This window comes from Vulpes vulpes, chromosome 7 (genome assembly GCF_048418805.1).
Source record: "Vulpes vulpes isolate BD-2025 chromosome 7, VulVul3, whole genome shotgun sequence".
NCBI lineage: Eukaryota > Metazoa > Chordata > Mammalia > Carnivora > Canidae > Vulpes > Vulpes vulpes.
This window is the reverse complement of record NC_132786.1, coordinates 29,806,445-29,830,039: the sequence shown is the minus strand read 5'-3', so window position 1 is coordinate 29,830,039 and position 23,595 is coordinate 29,806,445. Positions and strand designations below refer to the sequence as shown.

General features: G+C 34.0%; 1 protein-coding gene across 2 annotated transcripts; it reads left to right on the top strand.

The window, feature by feature from the left end:
* The first annotated feature begins 7,238 nt into the window (after window positions 1–7,238).
* On the top strand, window positions 7,239–22,796 carry IDO1 (indoleamine 2,3-dioxygenase 1). Of its 2 annotated transcripts, XM_072763470.1 has the most exons (11): window positions 7,239–7,255; window positions 7,795–7,923; window positions 11,563–11,658; window positions 11,771–11,890; window positions 15,126–15,244; window positions 16,428–16,442; window positions 18,290–18,389; window positions 19,093–19,210; window positions 20,244–20,295; window positions 20,776–20,924; window positions 22,193–22,796. In XM_072763470.1, the coding sequence occupies exons 2-11, from the start codon at window positions 7,825–7,827 to the stop codon at window positions 22,546–22,548; spliced, it is 1,224 nt and encodes a 407-aa protein (XP_072619571.1). In that variant the 5' UTR covers window positions 7,239–7,255; window positions 7,795–7,824; the 3' UTR covers window positions 22,549–22,796. The 2 variants fall into 2 exon arrangements, with proteins under 2 accessions (XP_072619571.1, XP_025849674.1); XM_025993889.2 differs by lacking the exon at window positions 7,239–7,255 and having other exon boundaries at window positions 7,778–7,923.
* The last annotated feature ends 799 nt before the right edge of the window (window positions 22,797–23,595 follow it).

Genomic DNA, 23,595 nt, shown 5'->3' with positions numbered 1-23,595 from the left:
GACAGAGAAGGCACTATTGGCATCAAGTGTGTAGAGGCCAGGGATGCTGTTAGACACCCTACAGCTCCACACCAAACCAACAGAGACTCAGCCCAAATGTGAATGAGACAAAGGTTGAAAAATTCTGCTTTATATCAACACTTTTATAGATTCATTGGATTTTTGCAACATTGTTCTTCATAGCAAAAACAAGTAAACAAACAATTTAAAAGAAACAAAAATCTAGAAATAGAACTTATGTACAGAAACATGAAAATGAGTGAAGTGTAACATATTTATAAACTGAATGCAATAAAGCAGTGAAATTTAATGACAAACATATCAATATGGATGAATGCTACAAAGATAATGATCGTTGAAAAAAAGAAACTGTGAAACATGCAATAGAATATCATTTTCACAATTTTCAAAAACAAGTAATAGTAAACAACACATGGTTTAAAATTACAAGCAAACTTTGTAAAACTAAAAAAAATGAAAGTAGTAGTTAAAAAATGCATTCATATTTATTCAGGTCCTCTGCCCATTTTATTAATCATATTATTTGATGTTCAAACATATTGAACATATATGATGTTTATATCATATTTTTGATATTCAATTGTATAATTTCTCTATATATTTTGTATATTTAGACCTTAACAGATATATCATCTGCCGTTCAGAAGATTGCCTTTTTGTTTTGTTGATGGTTTTCCTCACTGTGTAGAGCTTTTTATTTTGATGTAGTCTCAATAGTTTATTTTTGCTTTTGTTTCTCTTGCCTTAGAAGACATATCTAGAAAAATGTTACTAGGAACAGTAAGAGAAATTACTGCCTGTGCTCTCTTTTAGGATTTTTATAGTTTCAGGTCTCACATTTACATATTTAATCCATTTTGAGTTTATTTTTGTGTATGGTGTTAGAAAGTGGTACAGTTTCATTCTTTTACATGTAGCTGTCTTATTTCTGCAGCATCCTTTACTAAAGAGACTGTGTTTTCTCTATTGTATATTCTTTCTTCCTTTGTCATGATAATTGTGGGTTTACTTCTGGATGCTCTACTCTATTCCACTGATCTAGGTGTCTATTTTTGTGCCAGTGCCATACTATTTTTATTACTATAGCTTCATGGTATATCTTGAAATCTGGTATTGTGATAAGGAAGATGTGGTACACACACACACACACAAAGAATATCATGTAGCCATAAAAAAGGATGAGATCATACCATTTATGACAACATAGATGGACCTAGAGGCTATAATGTTAAGTGAAATAGACTTGAGAAAGACAGATACTATATGATTTCACTCATGTGTGGAATCTAAAAAAGTGAATATACAACAAAAATCAGAATTAAACATAAAAATACGTGAAGAAACTGGTGGTTCCTAGAGGGGAGCATGGTAGGGGGTGGGCAAAATAGGTGAAAGGGAGTGGGAGAGATACAGGCTTCCAGCTATGCAATGAATAAGTCATGGAAATAAAAGACACATCATAAGGAATATAGTCAATGATGTTGTAACAGACAGTAGGTAGCTATACTTGTGGGGAGTATAACATATATAAACTAGTTGAATCACTATGCTGTACAATGAGACTGATGTAACATGTGTCAACTATGCTCAACAAGTTTAATAGAAAAAATCAACACACATGCATTCAAGATGCTGTTTCTCTGAAATAGGAATGGGAGTCGCAAGGAATGTGATTGAAAAAGAGCATCCAATTTGGGTATTTGGTGATGTTCTATTTCTATAGGTCTGGTTTTTTATTATTTATTATAATTTAAAGATAATCTTTTTTAAAAATTTTATTTATTCATGACAGAGAGAAAGAGAGAGAGGCAGAGACACAGGCAGAGGGAGAGGGAGAGAAGCAGGCTCCATGCAGGGAGCCTGATGTGGGACTTTATCCCGGGCCTCCAGGATCACACCCCGAGCTGAAGGTGGCGCCAAACCGCTGGGCCACCAGGGCTACCCTAAAGATAATCTTTATATGTTCTCTTGTCTTTACCAACATTTCATGATAAAAATATTTAAAATGTAAAAAAGAAAACAAAAAACAAATAATAGTGAAAGATACAGTGATAAGTTAAAAGATTTTCTCAACAATATGTTCCCGAGCCCAGCGTTTATATATTTACTTTTCACAATACTTGGCTTCTTTTATACTCTTGACCTCTATGCAAAATATTATAGGATCTATTCGGTAGAATATTTAGATGGTTGAGTTGGCAACCTGGCATTCCTCTTGACATGAGAATCAATTAATGAACTCAGATACTTCCACAGATGCGTTTATGAATTGATTTTAAAAATTAGTGATAATTTCCTATTATCTCAGAATTTTGGTTGAAGCTCAAAGCAGAGGATAATGTTCAATTAAATTCACGATAATTCTAATTCACAAAAATCATCTCCTGGAAATTCATGTCATTTGTTAAACCCAAGAATGAAAACAAACAAAAAACAAAAACAATGTCTTATAATCTCTTAAGAGAGGCTCCATAGCATAATGGTTTTAAAAGTATGGACTCTGGGGATCCCTGGGTGGCGCAGTGGTTTAGTGCCTGCCTTTGGCCCAGGGTCCGATCCTGGAGACCCGGGATCGAATCCCACGTCTGGCTCCTGGTGCATGGAGCCTGCTTCTCCCTCTGCCTGTGTCTCTGCCTCTCTCTCTCTCTCTGTGACTATCATAAATAAATAAAAAAAAATTAAAAAAAAAAAGTATGGACTCTGGTTAAACTCAAATCTTGTCTTTCCACACTTATTTTGTGAACTTGACACAACTACGTAAATCCTGCATGTCTTATATTTCTCATTAGGAAGAAGAGAATAGCATACATACCTTTTAGGATGATTGCAAAGATGACACGAATTAGCATTTATAAAGTGTTTAGAAAAAAGTTACTTAAGCATTTCATAATTAAAATATTGATGACTATTTGATTTACATGGCATTTTTTCAAAAAAAATTTAAGAAAACACATATTTACTCCATATAGTTTGCACTTCTTTTTAGTTAAAATTTGCAACAACAAAAAAGTGGTTCATACTCTCACTTGAATATTAATGCACTTGAATTAACTGTAGCATTGTAGTGATGTTCCCTTTTTTATTTGTGACATTAGATATCTGCATCTTAATTTTTTCTTTATTATTTTTATCAGGGGTCATATTTTTTCAAATATATGTAAATATTTTTCTATCTTATTAATGTCTTCACTTATTTCCTTTCAAATTATTTTTTTCTTTTACACTTTTTTTGATATTAATGAATTATTTTTCCAAAATCATGAATGGATGCATAGTCTTTTTTAAAATAATTTATGCATTGCAGATTATACATTTCCCTCTCAACATGCCTTTAGCTGCATCCTAGAAATTTTTTTTTACCATTATTCAAGTCAAAATAGTTTCTATTTTCCATTTTCATATTTTTTTAACCTATGAATTGTATAAACATATGTCTTCTTTTTCAAACATACAGGAGTTTTCCAGTTAACTTTTTGTTATTTATTTTACCTTGGCTAAAAATATATTCTGTAGAATTTAATCTTATGAAATTTTTGAGACTTGATTATGGACCTGCATACACATATATGGCCAATTTTTGTAAATATTACAATGTATTTGAAAATAATATGTATTTTGAAATTGATAAGTTTGATATTTTATACATCTTAATTAGTTCAAGTTAATTAATCCTGTTTTTAAAATTGATAATATGTTTAATGATTTGGGGTTAACTATTCTGTTAGTGAGCTTTTATCTATTTTTTTAAAAAATTTTATTTATTTATTAATGTGAGACACACACACAGAGAGAGAGAGAGAGAGGGACAGAGACACAGGCAGGGGGAGAAGCAGGCTTCATTCAAGGACCCCGACGCGGGACTTGATCCTAGGACTCCAGGATCACGCCCTGGACCCAAGGCAGGCGCCAAACCGCTGAGCCACCCAAGGATCCCCAGTGAGCTTTTAAATTTAAAAAATTTGCAAGGTAATTATCGGTTTATCTCTCTGTCTTTTGTATTCCATCTCCATCCGTTTTTGCTTTACATAGTTTGAGATTATATTATTTAATGTATAGAAAATTTAGTATTGTATCTTCCTAGTAAATTAAATACTTTGTGTTATAAAGTATTTCCCTTTTATCTCTGTGATTGTTTTATGTCAACTTGGTCTAGCTATAGTACCCACTTATTCAATTGAACATTAATATAAGTTGTTGTAAAATATTTTGCAGATGTTAATACCTATAATTAGTTGGCTTTAAATAATAGAGATTAAGTGTGATAACTTCAGTGGGCCTCATTGAATCAGTTGTAAGGAAATAGAAGCAAAAACCTAGGTTCCTCTTCAAAAGGAGAAATTCTGCCTATGAACTGCAATATTAGATCCTGTCAGTTTCCTGTTTGCTGGCTTGCCCTCCAGATTTCAGACTTCCTAGCCCCCACAATATGTAAGCCCATTTCTTGAAATCTGTTTATGTATGTATGTATGTATGTATCATCTATCATCATTATCATCATCTATCATCCATCTCTATCATCTATCTATCTATCTATCTATCTATCTATCTATCTATCTTATCTAAAATATCTCCTTATGGGATGTTTCTCTGGAGAACTCTGATTAATACAATCTCTAATATTGTTGCCTCGATATACACTACCTAATATTTATATAGCTATAATAGATATTTTTATTAGTGTTTGCATAATATTTATTTTTATTATTTTATTTTTAGCCTTTATGCATCCTTATATTTTTGATTTTTACATTTTAAACATCATATAAAATAATGTTTCAAAACTGCAGTCTAATAATCTTTGTAATTTTAAATTGGAAGTTTTCATTCATTTACATATAATGTAATTACTGATATATATGATTTTCAATCCACAATTAAACTTTTTTCTTCTTTCTTAATATTTATTTATTTATTTATTTATTTATTTATTTATTTATTTATTCATTTATTTGTAGAGAAAGAGAGAGAGAGAGTGAGTGGGAGAGGCTCAAAGGGGTAGGGAGAGATAAAAGGGAAAGAATCCAAAGCAGACTTTGTACTAAGCATGGAGCCTAACATGGGGCTTGATCTCATGACCTGAGCCAAAACCAAGAATCAGATGCTTAACCAACTAAGTTACCCAGACACCCTTTGTAACTTTTTTTAAAATGTTGCCTGTTGTATTAAGATTTGTTAATCAATTTTTCCCATCTATTGGCTTGTTGATTTTCACTGTTACATCATTTATCTGTTGGTAGCCTTAGCGATGAAAACATGCATGTAAATTTTCAAAACCCTTATAAATTAGTTCTTATTTTCTTTACAGAAAACACAAGGAATTTAATGACATTTCTATCTCTCTTCATATTTATACTGTTGATGTATATTTTTAATTCAATCAATCTATCCAGATAAAACTCCACAATGACTTATGGTTATTATTTTTCATTTGTTGTTATTTCTGAAATTAGTTTTCCTCTTCAAAAACAAACATGCAAAAAAACCAAAAAAACAAAAACAAACATGCAAACAGAAAACCTTAATTTTTCCCTGACTGTGGGCTAGCTGGTAATAGATTCTAATCTTTTGTTTGGTTAACTGAAAATATTTTTATTTTATTTACATTCTTGAGTATTATTTTCTGTGAATATATAATTTATGACTTGATTTTTTTCTCAGCACTTTTAATATATTATTCCATTGTCTTCAGGTTTCATTAGTTTCTTAGAGAATTTAACTGCCAGTGTGTTTAGCTCCTTTGAAAATAACTTAATGTATTTTTTCTAATTTTAAAATTTAAAGATTTTGGGGATCCCTTGGGTGGCTCAGTCAGTGAAGTGTCTGTCTTCAGTTCGATCTCAGGGTTGTAAGTGAAAAAAAATTTTTTAAATGTTTTTCTGACACCAGATCAAAAGAGATTTTCAATGAGATGTGCTTATTGCTGGAGAAAAATCAAGATAAATGAGGACTGAGAATCAATTGAGAATGTAGTTTCAAAGATATAAAAAGGGTGTAAGTGTGAAGGTAGAGATAAATAGGTAGAGAATAAAGTAGGATACTACAATATTATTGTTTCCGCAGTCAAAGGTAGTGTGAATCTTTTTTTTTCTTAAAGATTGATTGATTGATTGATTGATTGATTTTACAGAAAGATGTGCAAGTGTGCACGAGAAAGGGTAGGGCAGAGGAAGAGGGCTGAGCACAGGGCCTGGAGTGGGACTCAATTTCATGACCATGAAATCATGACCCGGGGATCATGACCTGAGCTAGTCAAGAGTCAGATCCTGAACCAACTAAGCCACCCAGCCGCCCCCAAAGTAGGACAGATTTAATGAAGTAGTTGGATAAGTAGAGTCAAGCAAATGTTTTATCAAGACATGTTTCTTACAAAAATAAATCTTCAGAAACTTTTCCAAGACAGGATTATCTGAAACTTCATTACATGTATCTGTTTTGACTCACCCATGAAAAATATTCAGTTATAAAGAGTGAAAAAATGTAGGAATAACCACATATTCTCTAATTCTTAAAAGTTTTATGGCATTTTTGGCTTCAATATAGATATGATAACCTAACACGATATTTTTTAAATTTGTTTCTTTTGCCTTGGGCCTGATTTCAGAAATATCAGCCTTATGAATCATTCATTTTGAAGAAGCTTAAACAAGTGTTCTTTTTGCTGTGCAATTTTGGTTTCAGTTTCCCTTATTTTTATTATAAGGAGGCTGTATTCTTATAAAACTAATCATGTCAAAAAAAGAAAAACAAATCATGATGTAATTAGGAAAGAATAGTGGGAGAACTATTCTAAGATGCAAAGTAATGCATCATTAAAAAGTTATTTCAAGTACTGATAAGCTGGATGACAAAGCTGCATTCTAATAATGTACTGAACACTAACTCCTGAACTCTTTTCTCCTTTTGATCATCAGAAAGAACGATATGGTTTCTGCTTTTGCTTCAGCTTTATTAGTAAGATCGAACAATACCTATAAGTGACCACAGAACTGCATGCACCTTCAAAAACGTTTACCAAATGCAATTTTAATTTGCATTCTGAATGAAACTTTTCAAGGTATTTTATCTCTTACTTAAACTTTTAACACATTGCAAACTCTCCAAATGTGAAGGGCTGTTGCCTTATCCATCCGTGCTTAACAGTCAAATATAGTAGAGATACAGAAAACTCTTCCTGAAAATGATATAAAGAATATGAAGAAGAACTGTATCATTGGAAATACAGATAAAAGACTGGGTAAGAAAATGGGGGCATAAAGGGGTACTATCTTAATCCTCATGTTTTTCCATTTTTTTCCTAGTTCAATGTATCACAGGTTGCATTTCATGGCTGCAAAAGCAAGACATTAGTATGTTCAAAGAACCCTGATAACTTAAAGGAAAGCCTATGGTAGTGCTGACTAAATGATAGTTTAGGACTTTAGCCTAGCTTAAATTCATTATATTAATTCAAAGATTTAAAAGGTCCCATTAAAAATGTCTTTTTCCCGTTACCTATTTTCATGGTTTTTGTTATTTCAGTTTCTTTCCGACTTCCCCAATGGCAGTAAACAAATGATATTCCTGGTGATAAATACTTCATAAGAACATAAGCTTTCAGTTTCTTCATATGATAAATAGTGATGCTTTTGTGGCTTTATTGTTTATAAAATTACAAAAAAAGAAAATGAAACTATTTCAAAAGTGGAAGTCATTGCTTACTGCCTACATGAGTAAGTTTGTGGTCATTGGCCGTGGCAACCTTTATAATAAGTAGAGGCTCTGAAACTCTATCAGAACTAAGGACCAAAAGAGGAGACTGCAAGCATGGAAGATGATGGAATACTTCTTATGGAAAGTCCTCAGAAAATTTTTGAAAAATACCATATAGATGAAGAGATGGGCTTCGCTTTGCCAAATCCACTGGTAAGACAGGGTACTGAGATATGGGCAAAAATGCTTTGTTATCATTACTCACCTGGACAAGTTAACTTCTATTGATGATATGTGGTTCAGTAATTTTTACTAAACCATTGGATAAAGCAGTGCCAAAATTAGAGGCAGAGTTTAATAAATGGTTCATACTTAACATTTTCTGCCTAGAGATTTAGTATTAAATGCACTTTTTACTTACCTTACACAGATAAAGAGAGTGATGAGATAAGGAAATTATACAAGTATTTTAGCTTAATTGTAAATTTTCAGAGGACATTTTGAAAAAAAAACAAAGTAATAAATGATCCATGAGTCAAAGGAACTCTCTTGACTGATACACTTAAATTGTATGAAGTATACATTCCTACTTTATTTTTTTGAGATGTTATATCAAGTAACTTTGTGTTATATTAATACTGTGTATTGTTATAAGTCTAAAACTACTTTTCTTTACAAGCTTTGCCTACAAACAGCAAGACATGTAAAGTAAATGTCTGCCTTTATTCTTTTTTAAAAAACTCTTATTTATTTATTCATGAGAGACATAGAGAGAGAGAGGCAGGGGGGCAGGAAGGCAGAGACACAGGCAGAGGGAGAAGCAGTCTCCATGCAGGGAGCCTGATGTAGGACTCGATCCCAGGACTCCAGAATCATGCCCTGGGCCTAAGGCAGGCTGTTTGCCTTTGAAAATAAGTTTCTAAGTCATGTATCAAAGAATGTTTTGAAAACCATATTATTATCTATTTCAATTATCAAGTATTTATATAGCATCTTTAAGCAATTTACAAATATTCTTACTACATCTTTACAACCATCTCTAATTTTCCTGATGAGAAACTTAAGCAAAGGAGAATTTAGGTAATACCCAAATTCACACAGCTAGCAGAGATAGAATGTGAGCAAACCTGACTACTCTGGCTCCAGAGTCCATGATCTTAAAACCATTATAATATGCTGCCTCTCTTAAAAGAAAAGAGGATATCATAAGGCATTGTTTTCCCTCTACCCACCTCTTGGGTTTAATAAGATTCATGAGAGTCCATATGATTTCTAGGAATCAGTTTTATGTTGTGATAATTCTGTATACCAGCATATATCTATTTATTGTAGCTCAGAGTCTATATTCTAGAGGACATCTTTTATCTTAGAAAGAGGGAGAGAAAACAAGCAAGGAAGGGGCAGAAAGAGAGAATCTCAAGCAAACTCCCGCTGGGTCCAGAGCCCAACGCTAGATTCAATTTCAGGATCCTGAGATCATGACCTGAGCCAGAACCAAGGGTCCATCACTCAATCGACTGAACCACCCACACATCCCTAGATGGCATCTTTAAATGCACCAAATATATTTTTAGTAGAGATCCAATATAACTGTACTTAGAAATAACATCCTGTAAATACCTTGTAAATACAAATCTAAAGCAAATTCTTCTCCTGATTTAATTCTTCTCTTCAAACTATTAGGTTAGTTTAATTTTATTGCTAATAGCAACTAGTTTGCTTTATATTTGCAAATCAATAATACTCAGACTTGCTATACTTCCATCCAAGCACACCAAAATGCCAGAATAAGATGGTTTTGAAAATATACTTATCAGTGGTACAAGAACAAAAATCTTCAAAAACTGTGAAACCTCATATCATCTCTCCCCCCACAGTAAGTTCTCTTAAAAATTAAGACAATTATGGTAGTTTATGGGGACTGGGGTGGTTATGGGGTAGTTTTTGGGAAAACAAAACCCCAAACAAAAGCAAACCAAAACTCTTCCTGAACTACTTAAAAAATAATGTTGCTACCTAAGTTGTTTAGGAAATTAGATCATGTCCTGAAACAAGAGAGATAAATTAAAGGCTACTTTTATTTCTTCACTGTAGATCTTTCCTTGAGATTATAAACTCAGAAAAGTCCATTTCACCTTTATAATCTATCAGTTTTCTATTCCAAAGGAAAATAATGTGTCTTCTAATTCCACATAGATACAAAATACATTCTCTAATCTAGCAGAAATTGAATGACTCTCTGTTTCACTTGTCATTGATTTATATTATACCATTCAAACATTCTATGACCAGAGCATACTATTGATTGAATTTTACATCTGTTGAAAGTCAAATAGGATAATCATGATATATAACAACAACAACAAATTCCTTTATTTGGGGAAAATAGTAACAACCAAAAATCCAGTTGTGCTACATAGTAAGACACACAACGAAAAGAGATATATGTATTACTAAAAACACTAGAGTACAACTTTTGTGTGGTTAGAGAGAAAAATTCCAAGAAACAAGAAAGGTGACTCTCTAGTGAGTATACAGTCACTAATTATCTGCAGCCCCTGAAAATGTTTGAATTTGATGTTACAGTTGCCCTTTTATCTTATAGTTTACTTATAATATTAATTTTGTTTTGTAGCTTGAAGCTTCTCCTGCTTTGGTTTGAGTTAATCTCTACTTTTGCTGTGTCCCCATAGTTCAGTATTGACCTTAAGGATATGTCGGGAAACAGCTTAATGAAGGAAGTATAGGGAAAAAGCATATGGGAAGTTGTTTAGGGATGTTAATTTCATTGAGAGCTGTTGTCTAGGTCTTTTGTTTGAATATTTTTCCTTGAAATGAAAGTACAAATATGATAAGATCCAAGGAAACACTTTCGTTTGGCTTTTATTTATACTTACTGGGTAAAATTTAAGCCTATTGTCCCAAAGCAGGCAATTGATATATGTATAGACAATATAATTTAGTATTGTCTTGTTTAGTATTGTCCCAGGTTCTGCAAGAAATATAAAATTAAAAACAATAAAGTCCTTGCCATCAGAGAGTGAGATGCTAAAAGGGCATTGATTTGTGAAAGCTGAAAACACTTAAAAGTTCAATCACAGGGATCCCTGGGTGGTGCAGTGGTTTGGCGCCTGCCTTTGGCCCAGGGCGCGATCCTGGAGACCCGGGATCGAATCCCATGTCAGGCTCCTGGTGCATGGAGCCTGCTTCTCCCTCTGCCTATGTCTCTGCCTCTCTCTCTCTCTCTCTCTGTGTGTGACTACCATAAATAAATAAAATTTTAAAAAAAAGTTCAATCACAATAAACTATATCTACAAAACAATTTCATAAACTGAGCCTTGTTTTCCTTATTTATGAAATGGAGATAACAATCAACATTGTAGATCATTAATATTTAAATGAGAAATTATTGAGCAAAATGCCTGGTCTATTACTAACATCTAATAAATCTCATTTTTCTTCCATTCAAAGAAACTTAAATCTAGTCAGGAAGAAAAAATACATAGCAGATAACAATAAATTACTTAACAATCAAAAGGTATAATAATATATAGGATGCCTAACTGAGGCTATAAGTGTAGACTAGAATAATCAGGATAATTTTAGTGAAAATTTTGAGGTGACTTGTGAAAAAGAGACAGGTGAGAGTGTCTGAAGAGAGAAGGAGAGGATCTTGAGTTCTGAGTGTGCAGGTGGCAATGCAGGGACTGGGGTTGCTGGACAGGTATGTATGTGACAGGGCAGCATGGTACAGAATTGATTTAGAAGCAAAGATAGACTATCAATCAGAGGCAAAGCTATTTTATAAAAACTTTAACTACTAAATAAAAATCTCATTTCTTTTTTTCAAGGAGACGCTACCTCCGCCTTATGATGAATGGATTTCCATTGCTAAAAATCTGCCTGAACTGATTAAAAAAAATGAACTACGTAAAAAAGTTGATGAGGTTTGGAAGAGCATTACATTTGTCTTCCTCTATCATTGCTTCTTAAAATTTTTAACTTGGCTTTGAAGCTGTGCTGTCACCTATATTGATCAACCTCTATTTTTATTCTCAGTTAAAAATTCTCAGTATTGATGGCCTCAGTGGACACAAGTTGCAGCGCCTTGCACATCTGGCTCTGGGGTATATCACCATGGCATATGTGTGGAATCAAGGTGATGAAGATGTTCGAAAGGTTTGGAGATTTTATGATATTTCTTATGCTACATGACAATTTACATCCAATTTAATGTAAAAAACATTCTAAAAGTATTACAACTAAATTTTAACAGGTAACAGAAAAAAATAAAAAGGAAAACAATCATTTAATGCTTTAACATGCCAACTGCTATCATTATTGTATTTTTAATCTTTTACTTGTGTAACACAGTTCCTCCATCCTGTGTATATAGATGTATGTTCTGTGTCTTTTACTGAAATTACATTGTAAGCGTTTCTTAGTTCCTATACTATCCTTCTAGTCATCATTTGAAATGACTATAGTTTTTCACTGAATTCCTCAACTTTATTTATTCAATCCTCTATTGATAAATATGTACTTGTTTTTAAAATTTTACCATTGTAAGTGACACTATAATCAATATATTTGAATACAGAACATTTTCTCTATGAGTTTTGGGTGATATGAACATTTTATACCTCTTTTTACTTAATATTAAAGTGTTATGTTACTTCTGTCAGCATGTAAGAATATATTGGTTTTACCCTACTCTCATCAACAGTAGATAACTTTAGATTTAAAATAATAACATCTTGTTTTTTATCTGGCAATCCTAATTACATGAAACCAACACAGATTGTAATACCTAATCTTTAAACTGCAAAGAGATAAAATAGACTCCAGAAGGACCTTCTGCCATTTAAGAATTTTTTTTTTTTACTTTTTGACAAAGGTAATCGGAATTTTATCTTGTTTGTCTTTTCACATACTGTGTAAATATAGAAAAAGACATATGTTCATCAATGATATGTCATCCTCTGATATGTAAACAAAAAGAAAATGTCATTCTACATAATCATGGGGACATCTTATATTTCTTTATAATCATCAAACTATCATATCTAGATTTTTAATGACACAAAAAGGTTTAAGATAAGCCTTACAACCTAAGCACACAGTCTCACTAGACTTGCTAGAATCTGGGTCTAGCTAAATATGTAAGAATTGTATAGAAAGATCATCAATAAAAAAGGGCAGCATATGCTAGGTGTAGAAGTACTAGAGCCCAGAATAGCTAAAGAGTAGTTGGTATAATAATGAAATGCTTCAAGGAAGAAGTGGGACTTGAACTACTTCTTGAAAGATTGGTAGAGCTTATCCAAAAAGGAAAGGAGCAGAAAAGAGAGAGAAGACTAGCAAAAAATATGGAGACCAGAATGTACATGGGATAATCAAAGATAATATATTTATTATTGGAGATCAGAATTACAAAGAATACATGAAAATATATTTTTAATTTATCTAGTTTTTGTAAACCACATTATTCTAAAAAGGATTTTAGAAGCCACCAACAAATATAGTTTGATGAGGAAATTATAATATATATATGTACATATATATACAACTATTTAAATGAGGATATTGTGGGAAAGAAAAAATTGATAAAAAATAAGATATATCAATATAAGGCACATTTTGCTTGAGAATGAGCTAGGAACTAGCATCTGAGTTTCTTAGTAACTGCATAAATGTCTTTAATAGATTAAGATGTGTTTCAACATTTCCTTTCTTTTTCCCAAGTCATTTCATATTAACTTTTTCATTAAGCATCTTCCCTTTTGATTCCCTTAGATCTTTTCTTTAAATCAGAAAAAGACAAAAATTTCCATTTGAAACATGTAAAATCACTTGCAAACCAAAATACTCAATTCCCAGAGACAAAAGTTCTACAAGGGAAGCACACATCCAGGTGTTACTTTGATAGCCAATGTTTCTCTTTCTTTTTTTAAAAAAATATTTATTTATTTATTTATTTATTTATTTATTTATTTATGATAGACACAGAGAGAGAGAGAGAGAGGCAGAGACACAGGCAGAGGGAGAAGCAGGCTCCATGCCAGGAGCCCGACGTGGGACTTGATCCCGGGACTCCAGGATCGCGCCCTGGGCCAAAGGCAGGCGCTAAACCGCTGAGCCACCCAGGGATCCCAATTTTTCTCTTTCTAACATTTTGTTCTCTGTTAAACCATCATCTTCAGGTGTATTAAATTAATACAGAGCCATTTAGGTTATAGCTCTCATGATTTTTGCAGAACTGTGGAGTGTACCACATTGTCATATCACCTCTACCGCCACAGTTCCACTTCCCACTACCCCAGATAAGTCACACATCCCTTTCCTTTGCCTGGTTAGATACACATATTCCAACAACTGGCTGCTGATGACAAGAGTGACCTTAATTATTACATGGAACCCTCTAGTTATAAACCAAATGATACTTAGATGAGGAAGTCAGGCAGGTAAAGAATAAAACATCAGCATTATAACTAATAGCGCAGTTGGAAAACATGGCTTACATGTGTGGCAACAATGGGCCTGCTAGGAAAGCACTTATCCATCAGGACTGTCCATGGGGGTAGGAGCCTTTTAGAGTGTGGCCAGACACAGACTAGAATCCTGAGTAATAGGCTCAGGGAAAGACAAAGTTTGCTGAGCTAAGGTCCCCCTCCACACACAACAATTGGATTAGCCTCTATACCTCTATACCTCCTCTGAGGAAAGGTGAGTGAAAGAGCCAAGAGTGTCACTCCAATTGACCTACTCTGCATGGAAATAGAAAGGAAGGCTAAAGGAGATTCTTCCTGCTGATATAAGTAAGTCTTCAAGGATGAGCTCCAACATCTTCTATGGTGAGACTTTCTAAAAAACCATCCAGGGGAGAGTTTCTGTCAGCACTATGCTCCAAGGGCAGCAAACCCTTTATGGTTCTAGTATGTACCATATCCCAAAGTTATAACTACAAATGACTTTGCACTTCTTGGAGACAATTGATTTTCAACTTGTATTGCCTACAGAAAAAGAGCTCTTCATAGAGGAGTTGCCTAAAAATATTCATGGGATGGATGCACAAATAAATGACTGCAAGTAATCCCAGGTCATTAGAAAGTCAAGGATACATCCTTTGTTTCTTGTACCCTCTACCTCTTTTTCCTCTCTCTGATTAGATTATATCCACATCAACCTACATCTAAAACATAAACATTTAATAATTACCAGGACAAAGTTATGAAATGAGGAAGAGAAAATTATGATTGTTTGGTTTCAGAGTGCCATTATGTAGAATAGTTAATGTTTTGGCACTAATCGGGAAGTTGGAAAGGTAGCAGAAGAGGTAGCTGGGAGGTAGCAGGAGACAGAAAAAAAGGTAAGGCACTTCAAAGGTTAATACCAAATTTTGTGTTTTCATTAGGTCTTGCCACAGAATATTGCTATTCCTTACTGTGAACTCTCTGAGAAGCTGGGTCTGCCTCCTATTCTGGTTTATGCAGACTGTGTCTTAGCAAACTGGAAGAAAAAGGATCCCAATGGGTATGTGAACTCTAATTATAACAGGAACAATAGAAATGCATGCTATTTACATCAATAGGGCATTAGTCATTGGTTGAATTTTCAGCAGCACAGCTTTCTTCTCTGCTTTAGGGGTAGGATTTCTTTTGCTGGCACCTCTGTAACTACAAATATATGAGAGAAAGGTATATAATTAACATACAATGAAATGCACCATCTTAACTGTTCAGTCTGGTGATTTTGACTGTTCTATATACATGAATAGCCCTAAGCAAGATACAGAATATCACCTCTGTGGCTCTTTCCATTCAATTTTCTTCTCTACCTCTAGGTACACATATTCTGATTTGTCATATTAAAAATTAAATTTTTCTGCTATTAGATTTCATATTAATTAGCTTATAGAATATGTACTCTAGCTTTTCTTAATTAACATGTTTTGGAGATTCTACAAATTTGACTTTTAACTATGTGGTTAAGTTTAAGAGTCAATACATTTTCAGCAGTAGAGATGGCAATGCCTGGGCCTTCTGTGCTGCCTGCTGAGGAGCTAGGCCTCTCCTCTCCTTTTAGCAATATGTTCTGTTACAACAAAGGGACCAGAGACTTATGGTGCCCCAGGGGTCTGGGTGTGATTTGCCGAGTACTATAGACACAGAACCATAAAATGAAAGGATTTGATTTAGAAAAGAATGAGAAGTACTCAGAAAAGGAGACAAACGCTGAAAGACTTTTAACTATAGGAAACAGACTGAGGTTCGCTGGAGGAGAGGTGGATAGGGGAATGGGGCAACTGGGTGATGGGCATTAAGGAGGTTGCATGATGTGAGGAGCACTAGATGTTATATGCAACTGATGAATTATTGAAATCTACATCTAATTGTAGATGTAAACTAATGATGTACCATATTTTGGTCAGTTGAATTTAAATTTTAAAAAAAGTCTATTAGTAAAAACTAATTTTGACTAACATGGTGTTCCTTGAATATTTAATTTTTTTACTTACAAAGTCCTAAGTGTTTGCAATGCCTGGTTGATAAATACTTTTTAAAAACACACATATATTCTCTTTTTTATCTATATCTTACCTTTAATTGAGCAGTAGTATTAAATGGGATATGAATAACTCAAAACCATTTGATTTTTAAATTGATTTTCTTTTTCTCTTCCAACTGATCCATTGCTTCATGGCTGCTTTCACAAGGCCTATGACTTATGAGTAAGTATTTGATTTTTATTTTATTATAAGAATTGGTATTCAAACTGAGTATAGGTTTATCAATATCCTCTAAATGTACTTTTTAAAAGACCAATTGAATTCAAGCAAAAATAACTCAAGTAATTGTTTAAAAAGCAAATAATCCCAATCCTTATTTAGATTTATGACTGACAGGACTGTTTCAGTTTGATATTATAGCTATAGATATATACAAAACTAGCACTTGCATATATAAAAATGTAATTAATATTCATAAATACAAACACACATACATCTGTATGTCTTTGACTTGATGACTTCAGTGGCCAGATATCTATATATACCTGTTCTTTATTACCCAATCCTTACTATTTTTAAGTCATGAACTGAGCAGAGGCTAAGAGCTAGGGAAACCATGGTAAATATAGGAATAAGCCTGTCCTAGTGAAGAAAGCAGATACAGGAAAATTATGTAATTATATTGCTTTATGATTAAGAGAAAGGTGAGAGGATAAAGTGCTGGGAACTCTAGCTGAATAAAAGTGATGAAGAAGGAATGCCTGCAGCAAGTTATTTAAGCTGAGTTCCAAAGAGTCAGTCAGAAGGAATTAGCTAGAAGGAAAAGATTACTGTTCATAGTGGAGGAAACAGTAAGAATGAGAGCCTTGAAGTGATGAATATCTTCATGCATTATCAGAACTGAAGGAAGACTAAGGCCGCTGATAAGTAGTAACTGCTAGGAGTAGTGGTATGGAAAAGGGATGAAGAAATAAACTTAGCAAAAAGATTATGTAGGACTTTCAGCTATGATGAGGGGTTTAAATAGTATCTTAAAATCAATGGGAAGTTATGGGAGGTTTTTAAATGGGAGGATAATATCATCAGTCCTGTTTTACAGATGAGAACAGTGAGTCAGAAACATGAAATATCTTGGTCAGTGTCACACAGCAAGTAAATTGCAGAAATGATCTGGCTTTTTCAGAGACCATGAATTTAACCACCATGAACTTCATAGATTTATAGATAGTGAGCCTTTGTTGGCACTAGTGCAAAATTTCAATTAAAAAGAAAATGGAGGGCACCTGGGTGGCTCAGACGCTTATGTGTCTCACTCAGTTCAGTTCAGGTCATTACCTCATGGGTTGTGAGATAAAGCCCTGCATAGGGTTCCATGCTCCACACAGAGTCTAAGATTCTCTCTCCCCCTCTGCCCCTACCCCTGCTCGTGCTCTCTCATTCTCTCTCTCTCTCTCAAATTAAGAAATAAATCGAAAGGAAGAAGAAAGAAAGAAAGAAAGAAAGAAAGAAAGAAAGAAAGAAAGAAAGAAAGAAAGAAAGAGAGAGAGAGAGAGAGAAAGAAAGAAAGAAAGAAAGAAAGAAAGAAAGAAAATAAATCAGGTCTAATCAGCTATTTGCATTTCCCCATTCCTTTGTAAAGCAGATAAACCACTGAAAAACTGAATTAGGTTCATAAATAAAAATATGGATATGAATATATTTAAAGCAAAAAGACTACTTAAAATTATACCTCACAAATGTCTTTATAAGTATTATATATTAAATATATAAATATGGTAATATATATGCATGTGAAAAATTAATGAGAAAATAGAAACAGAAATGGTCTTGGAATTTCTAGTTCCAAACTCTAAAATGGGATTTCAAGTCCAACTTAATCTGCTATCAGATCTTAGGCAACAGACCTAACACTGATATTCCCGATAATGTAATGGAGATAGTAAAACCTAAAATACTTATCCCACAAGATTATTTTGAAGCTAAAATGGAATAAAAATATGTAAAACTACAACACTTGAATATGCCAGAATTTTTGCTAAATTCTTGACTCCCTTGACTTATTTTCTTAGGAACATGGACATTCTCTTCTGGTTTCCTGGTGGAGACTGCAGTAAAGGATTTTTCCTGGTTTCACTATTGGTGGAATTAGCAGCTGCTTCTGCAATCAAAGTACGTCCATATCTACAAGCAAATTTTTATCTCCATTTGCATAAGCAGAGCAATCATTTAATAACTGAACTATATTATGCATGAAATAATTTTATCTTGACTAAATACAGCATTCAATTACCTAATTGGATGTAAGGGATCATCTGGTAGAAATATTTAATTTATTTTATGTATCACCTAAAATATAAAATATAAGACACATTAATTAATTTTTTTTTTAAGAGATAGAATACAAGTGGGAAGGGGAAGAGGGAAAGAAAGAATCTTAAGCAGGGTCCATGCCCAGCACTCTCAGGACCCTGAGATCATGACCTGAACCAAAATTCATATTTGGATGCTTAACCAACTAAGCTACCCAGGTGTCCCAAGACCCATATATTTAGAATTAAGTTTGAAACCTCAATAGGAGAGATGCATTTTTAATACAATTTGGCATTGGAACTAGATAACAGAGTGACATAAATCTAATGGTTTTGAGTATTAGAAAAGAGATAAAACTATATAAAACTTTATAGACTTTAAATGGTAAATAAATAAACATAAATCCAAGTTTATAAGGAAATTAGTCAAACAATAAAAGGATAATCAGCCTAAAAATGAAGTGGAAATCCTACATTTAACTTAGAGATTAAGAATTAGGAGAATTTTATTCTATACCAATATTTAGTGCTAAGAAACCTTAAATATTCATCTTTTTTTTAAGGTAATTCCCAATTTATTAAAGGCAGTTAAAAATCAGGACGAGGTCACTTTGAAGAAGGCACTGCATTATATAGCTTCTTGTCTGCACCGAGCCCATAAAGAGTTTGAAGAAGTTCATAGTAAGTATTATATGCCCCTAAACATTCAAGGCTGGCAATCAACATGCTTCTGACTTTCTGAGACTAGAATTGTTGAGAAAACGGAAGGAAAAACTTTTACTTAGGTAGTGTGTTTTCACTTTAACTCACTAAATAATTATGCTCTCTTGTAGGTTTTATTGTGTGTATTTTATGGATAAGGTAATCTAATGGAGAGATAAGATAAGTGACCCGAGGTTACTTAAATTAGTAAATTTTCAAGCTGGGTCTATTTAACTCAAAATAATGTCATTGCCTCCCACTGAAACCATGGAGAAACTTGCAGAACGTTCAGGCTGTTTTAAATACCGAAATATTTAGCTTCTGCTTTATAGGACCTTCCTACAAATTCTGTTTTTTCATAAGTTAAGTAAGAAACTGCACAGAAAAGCCACTGAGCTCAAAAGTTATTACGAAGTTAATAGTTAAAATATGGCAATAACTAAGTACGTAAACAAGGACTTACAAAAAAAAAAAAAAAATGTGCCCTGCTTAACAGCCTTAACAAGTACATGACTATGTATCACTGAGCTTTGAGTTACTGCTGATGGCTCCTTGGCAAAAAGATCAACCTTTAAATCAGAAAAGTTAGTAACCTTTGGGAAGGAGACCCAGGGATGGTGTCCACAGGGCTCCTGGGGCTCTTGTTTCATTTTGTTTAGGTTTGTTTCTTTCTTTATGTAAGTAATATCTGTTTTTATCAGTAAGCAAATGAATAGCTTTAAAAAAAATGTTGACAGTTTAATTGGTCTCCTGATTCCTTGACACAAGCTGTGCGTCAGCCCTAGGGGTCAATAGGCCCTGTTCAGTGGACACAGAAGTAGGCCCTGTTCAGTTCCCCATGGAAGAGGTCAGGTGAGTGAGAGCTTGTCCTCAGGGACATTTTCCTTCATGGACTGACCTAATGCCCTTCCTGCAGCCTAAGCTAAAACCCACTATCAGTTGTTTACAATATCTTGATCTCCTCTGAAAGTTCTGATAACTGCTTAATTAAACACACTTCATCTTTTTACAGAACATGTGGACCCAAGCACGTTTTTCAATGTTCTTCGCATATACTTGTCTGGGTATGTAATCTCATGCTTAAATTTGTTTTCTTTTGAACAATTAATATAAAGAAAACATCAAATTCTCACTGATGGTCCCCACTATCCATTGAATTTAGGAAATAATTTCATATGATAAAGTACATATTGTAGAGAAAGATTAGACTGTTCCCTGTTATTATTCGGCCAGGCATGCACTGGAGTATGGACAGGAAGGGTAGTCATTTAGGTAAAAAAAAGCAGGGATGTCAGGGGAAAAAATCTTTGCTAGTGCAAAGGTAAAGGAATATTTATTCCAAAATTTGCTCAGAACCATGTTATTTGTCATTCTCAAACATGAACATGAATGGAAAGGGAGTGTGGAAGAAGAATAATGAAGCCGATTTCATGTCACTTTCCATTCATCCTCTATTATAAGATTCTATACCTGAAAATTTGGCAATTCTCCAAATAATGATGTTTTGTTTGGTTTGGTTTTGTTTTTTTCCCTTCCTGGCCTAGTTGGAAAGGCAACTCCCAACTGCCAGAGGGTTTGAAGTATGAAGGTTTCTGGGAAAACCCAAAAAAGTTTGCAGGAGGCAGTGCAGCCCAAAGCAGCATCTTTCAGTGCTTTGACATTCTGCTGGGCATCCAGCAGTGTTCTGGTGAAGGTGAGTGGATAATGACAAATGTCAATCACCTCATATGTTAATACAAAAGTGTTTTAATATCTGAAAAGTAACTTCCCATCAGCATTTCATCTGAACTTATCTGTTACTTTTAGAAGAATCAGGAAACAAGACTTTATTGTTATTATCCCATTTCACAGACAATCAAGCAGAAATTTCCAAGTTTCTTTAGAGGATAAGTGATGGGCTCCTTATTAACCAGCTTGAAAGCAATGGAGCCAGAACCAAAACTCAAGTTCATCACTATCTCAATCTTGACATTTGGGCATGTATATAAGGCCTGATGGACTGTGGTGAAGCCCATAGCACATGTTCTAAAGATGTATAATCAGATTCAGAAAAAGAAAGCCACCTGCAAATGGGATGGGACTCTGAGCTAAAGTTGGGGAGGTGGAAACCTCAGTGACAAGGTAAGGCTTGGCACTGCTCTTGCTCAGCTGTCTTACTCCAATAGCAGTTCAAATTTTTTCATTTAATTGAATTATTTAATTTAATTTTATTTTATTAAGGTTTTTTATTTATTTATTCATGAGAGAGGCAGAGACACAGACAGAGGGAAAAGCAGGCTCCTTGCAGGAAGCATGATATGGGACTCGATCCCAGAACCTGGGATCACCACCAGATCCAAAAGGCAGACGCTCAACCACTGAGCCACCCAGGAGCCTCAGCAGTTCAAATTTTAAAGATGCACCAAAGTTGAAAGATGAACCACACTGATTATATTTCTTCTAGGGGTTTAGAATGGGCAGAAGAAGCTCCAGTAAGAACTTTGTACTTTTCTCTGTTCTCCTAAACTTCTACTTAATAGTCAAAGGGAAAAGCATTGGCATGGGTGTAAATATGCTTTTTTTCTTCTTAGTTAATTCATTTATTTAAAAGTTATCCTTTAAACTCTCTTGGACTCAGTGTCATGATCTTTCAAGTATAGATTACATGCACCCTGTCTATATCATCTGCTTTTTAGAAGGATCAAATACAGTAGGGAAATGAGAAAGGACACAAAAAAGTTTATTATGAAGAATGAGTTCAGTTCAGGTGGTTTCCAGAATTAGGTAAATATTACAGTAATCGCCATTACTAATAGCAAGACTAATAGCCTAACAATCCTAACAGGATGGTGGTAAACTCATTTCCTCATGCTTCCATGGTGATGTGTGATCTCCTACTCACTGTCATCACTCTGCCTTTCTCACCTAGATTGGGGAATGCTTAGGCTTCCCTACTAACTAATCTCTCTCTTGTTCCTATAGAATTTGCTGCTGAATTCCTCCAGGAAATGAGAAACTATATGCCACCAGCTCACCGGGACTTTCTTCTCTTGTTAAAGTCAGGCCCCTCAGTCCGTGAGTTTGTTCGTTCAAGAGATGATATTGAACTGAAGGCAGATTATAATGAGTGTGTGAAAGCTATGGTCTCCCTGAGAAAATATCACTTGAAGATAGTAGCTAAGTACATTGTGATTCCTGCAAGCCAGCAGCCCAAGAAGAATCAAGCATCTGAAGAATCATCGGAACAAAAAAATAAAGGAACTGGAGGCACTAATGCCATGGATTTCCTGAAGAGTGTAAAAACTACAACTGAGAAATTCCTGCTGATAGATCATTAATGTAACTCAAACAAGGGCACATTTTGTCAAGATGAAGATGTCTGTATATATTAGTGTCACTGCTCATGATATCAGACCCATGAATTAATAGTACACAACAATGTTTTAATAGTACCTATAAAAGATTTCAAAATGTTTTTCCAATATCTGTGCCTTCCTTGTATAAATATAATAAGAAAAATTATATTAGAAGTATTATAATCTATATTCTGTAATTAGAATGATGAAATTCAATAAAATTTTGTATGATATAATTAAATGTCTAAGATTTGCTTTATTCACAGCTAAAATTACTCTTCCAGATGAGACTCAGTCTACACTTCAACCCTTTAAGCATGGCTAATAGGTTCCTGTACTCACCCTATAGTAATAGCATGCTTGTTTATACTTACCTGTGTACTTGTCTCTATTCTTATTACATTATAAGCTTCATGATGCCAGGGATAGTCTACTGTTTACTGGCCCATCCATTCTCTGACCTTAGAAGATAATTTGCAAATATTGGTTGAATGAATATTTAAAAGATTGAGTTACCTCATGATTACATTAATCTGGACTAACAAGAAGAGGTCACTTTTGAAACATAATTTCTCCTGGAAGGTCAGGGTTATCTGGCACTCACAGTCTGGCATGAATTTACTTAATAATGAAATCTAAGAATGGCAGAGAGGAGCTTAAGAATTATATGGGCCAGATTGTTTTAAAGATAACAAAATCGAAGTTCAGAAGAATGAAGTTGATTGCTTAGGATCACACAATTATTTATAAATGGGAGGAGAACTTAAGTTTGTTGACAACTCTTATCTTTGTCACAGGACTTGATGTAGACCAGTTTCGAGAGGAAGGGAATTTGGGAAGGAGAGGGAGGGAAAATGAGATGATGTGTTGGAATCTCAAGAGGTAGTAGTAGATGATTAGCTAGAGATTTGATATGCTATTAAAAATGAGAAGAGAAAGAAGGCACAACACTTGCCTGGGTACAGAATTAGCAAGCACTTTCAATTTATCAAAACGCCAGCTCTGGGCAGCCTGGGTGGCTCAGCGGTT

What these genes read in the sequence shown, in the direction of transcription:
- IDO1 (XM_072763470.1), top strand. Translation starts at nt 7,825, where the DNA reads ATGGAAGATGATGGAATACTTCTTATGGAAAGTCCTCAGAAAATTTTT. An exon ending in AGAGTTTGAAGAAGTTCATA is followed by an intron (nt 19,211 to 20,243) that starts GTAAGTATTATA and finishes ATCTTTTTACAG; the next exon opens with AACATGTGGACCCAAGCACG. An exon ending in CCAGCAGTGTTCTGGTGAAG is followed by an intron (nt 20,925 to 22,192) that starts GTGAGTGGATAA and finishes TTGTTCCTATAG; the next exon opens with AATTTGCTGCTGAATTCCTC.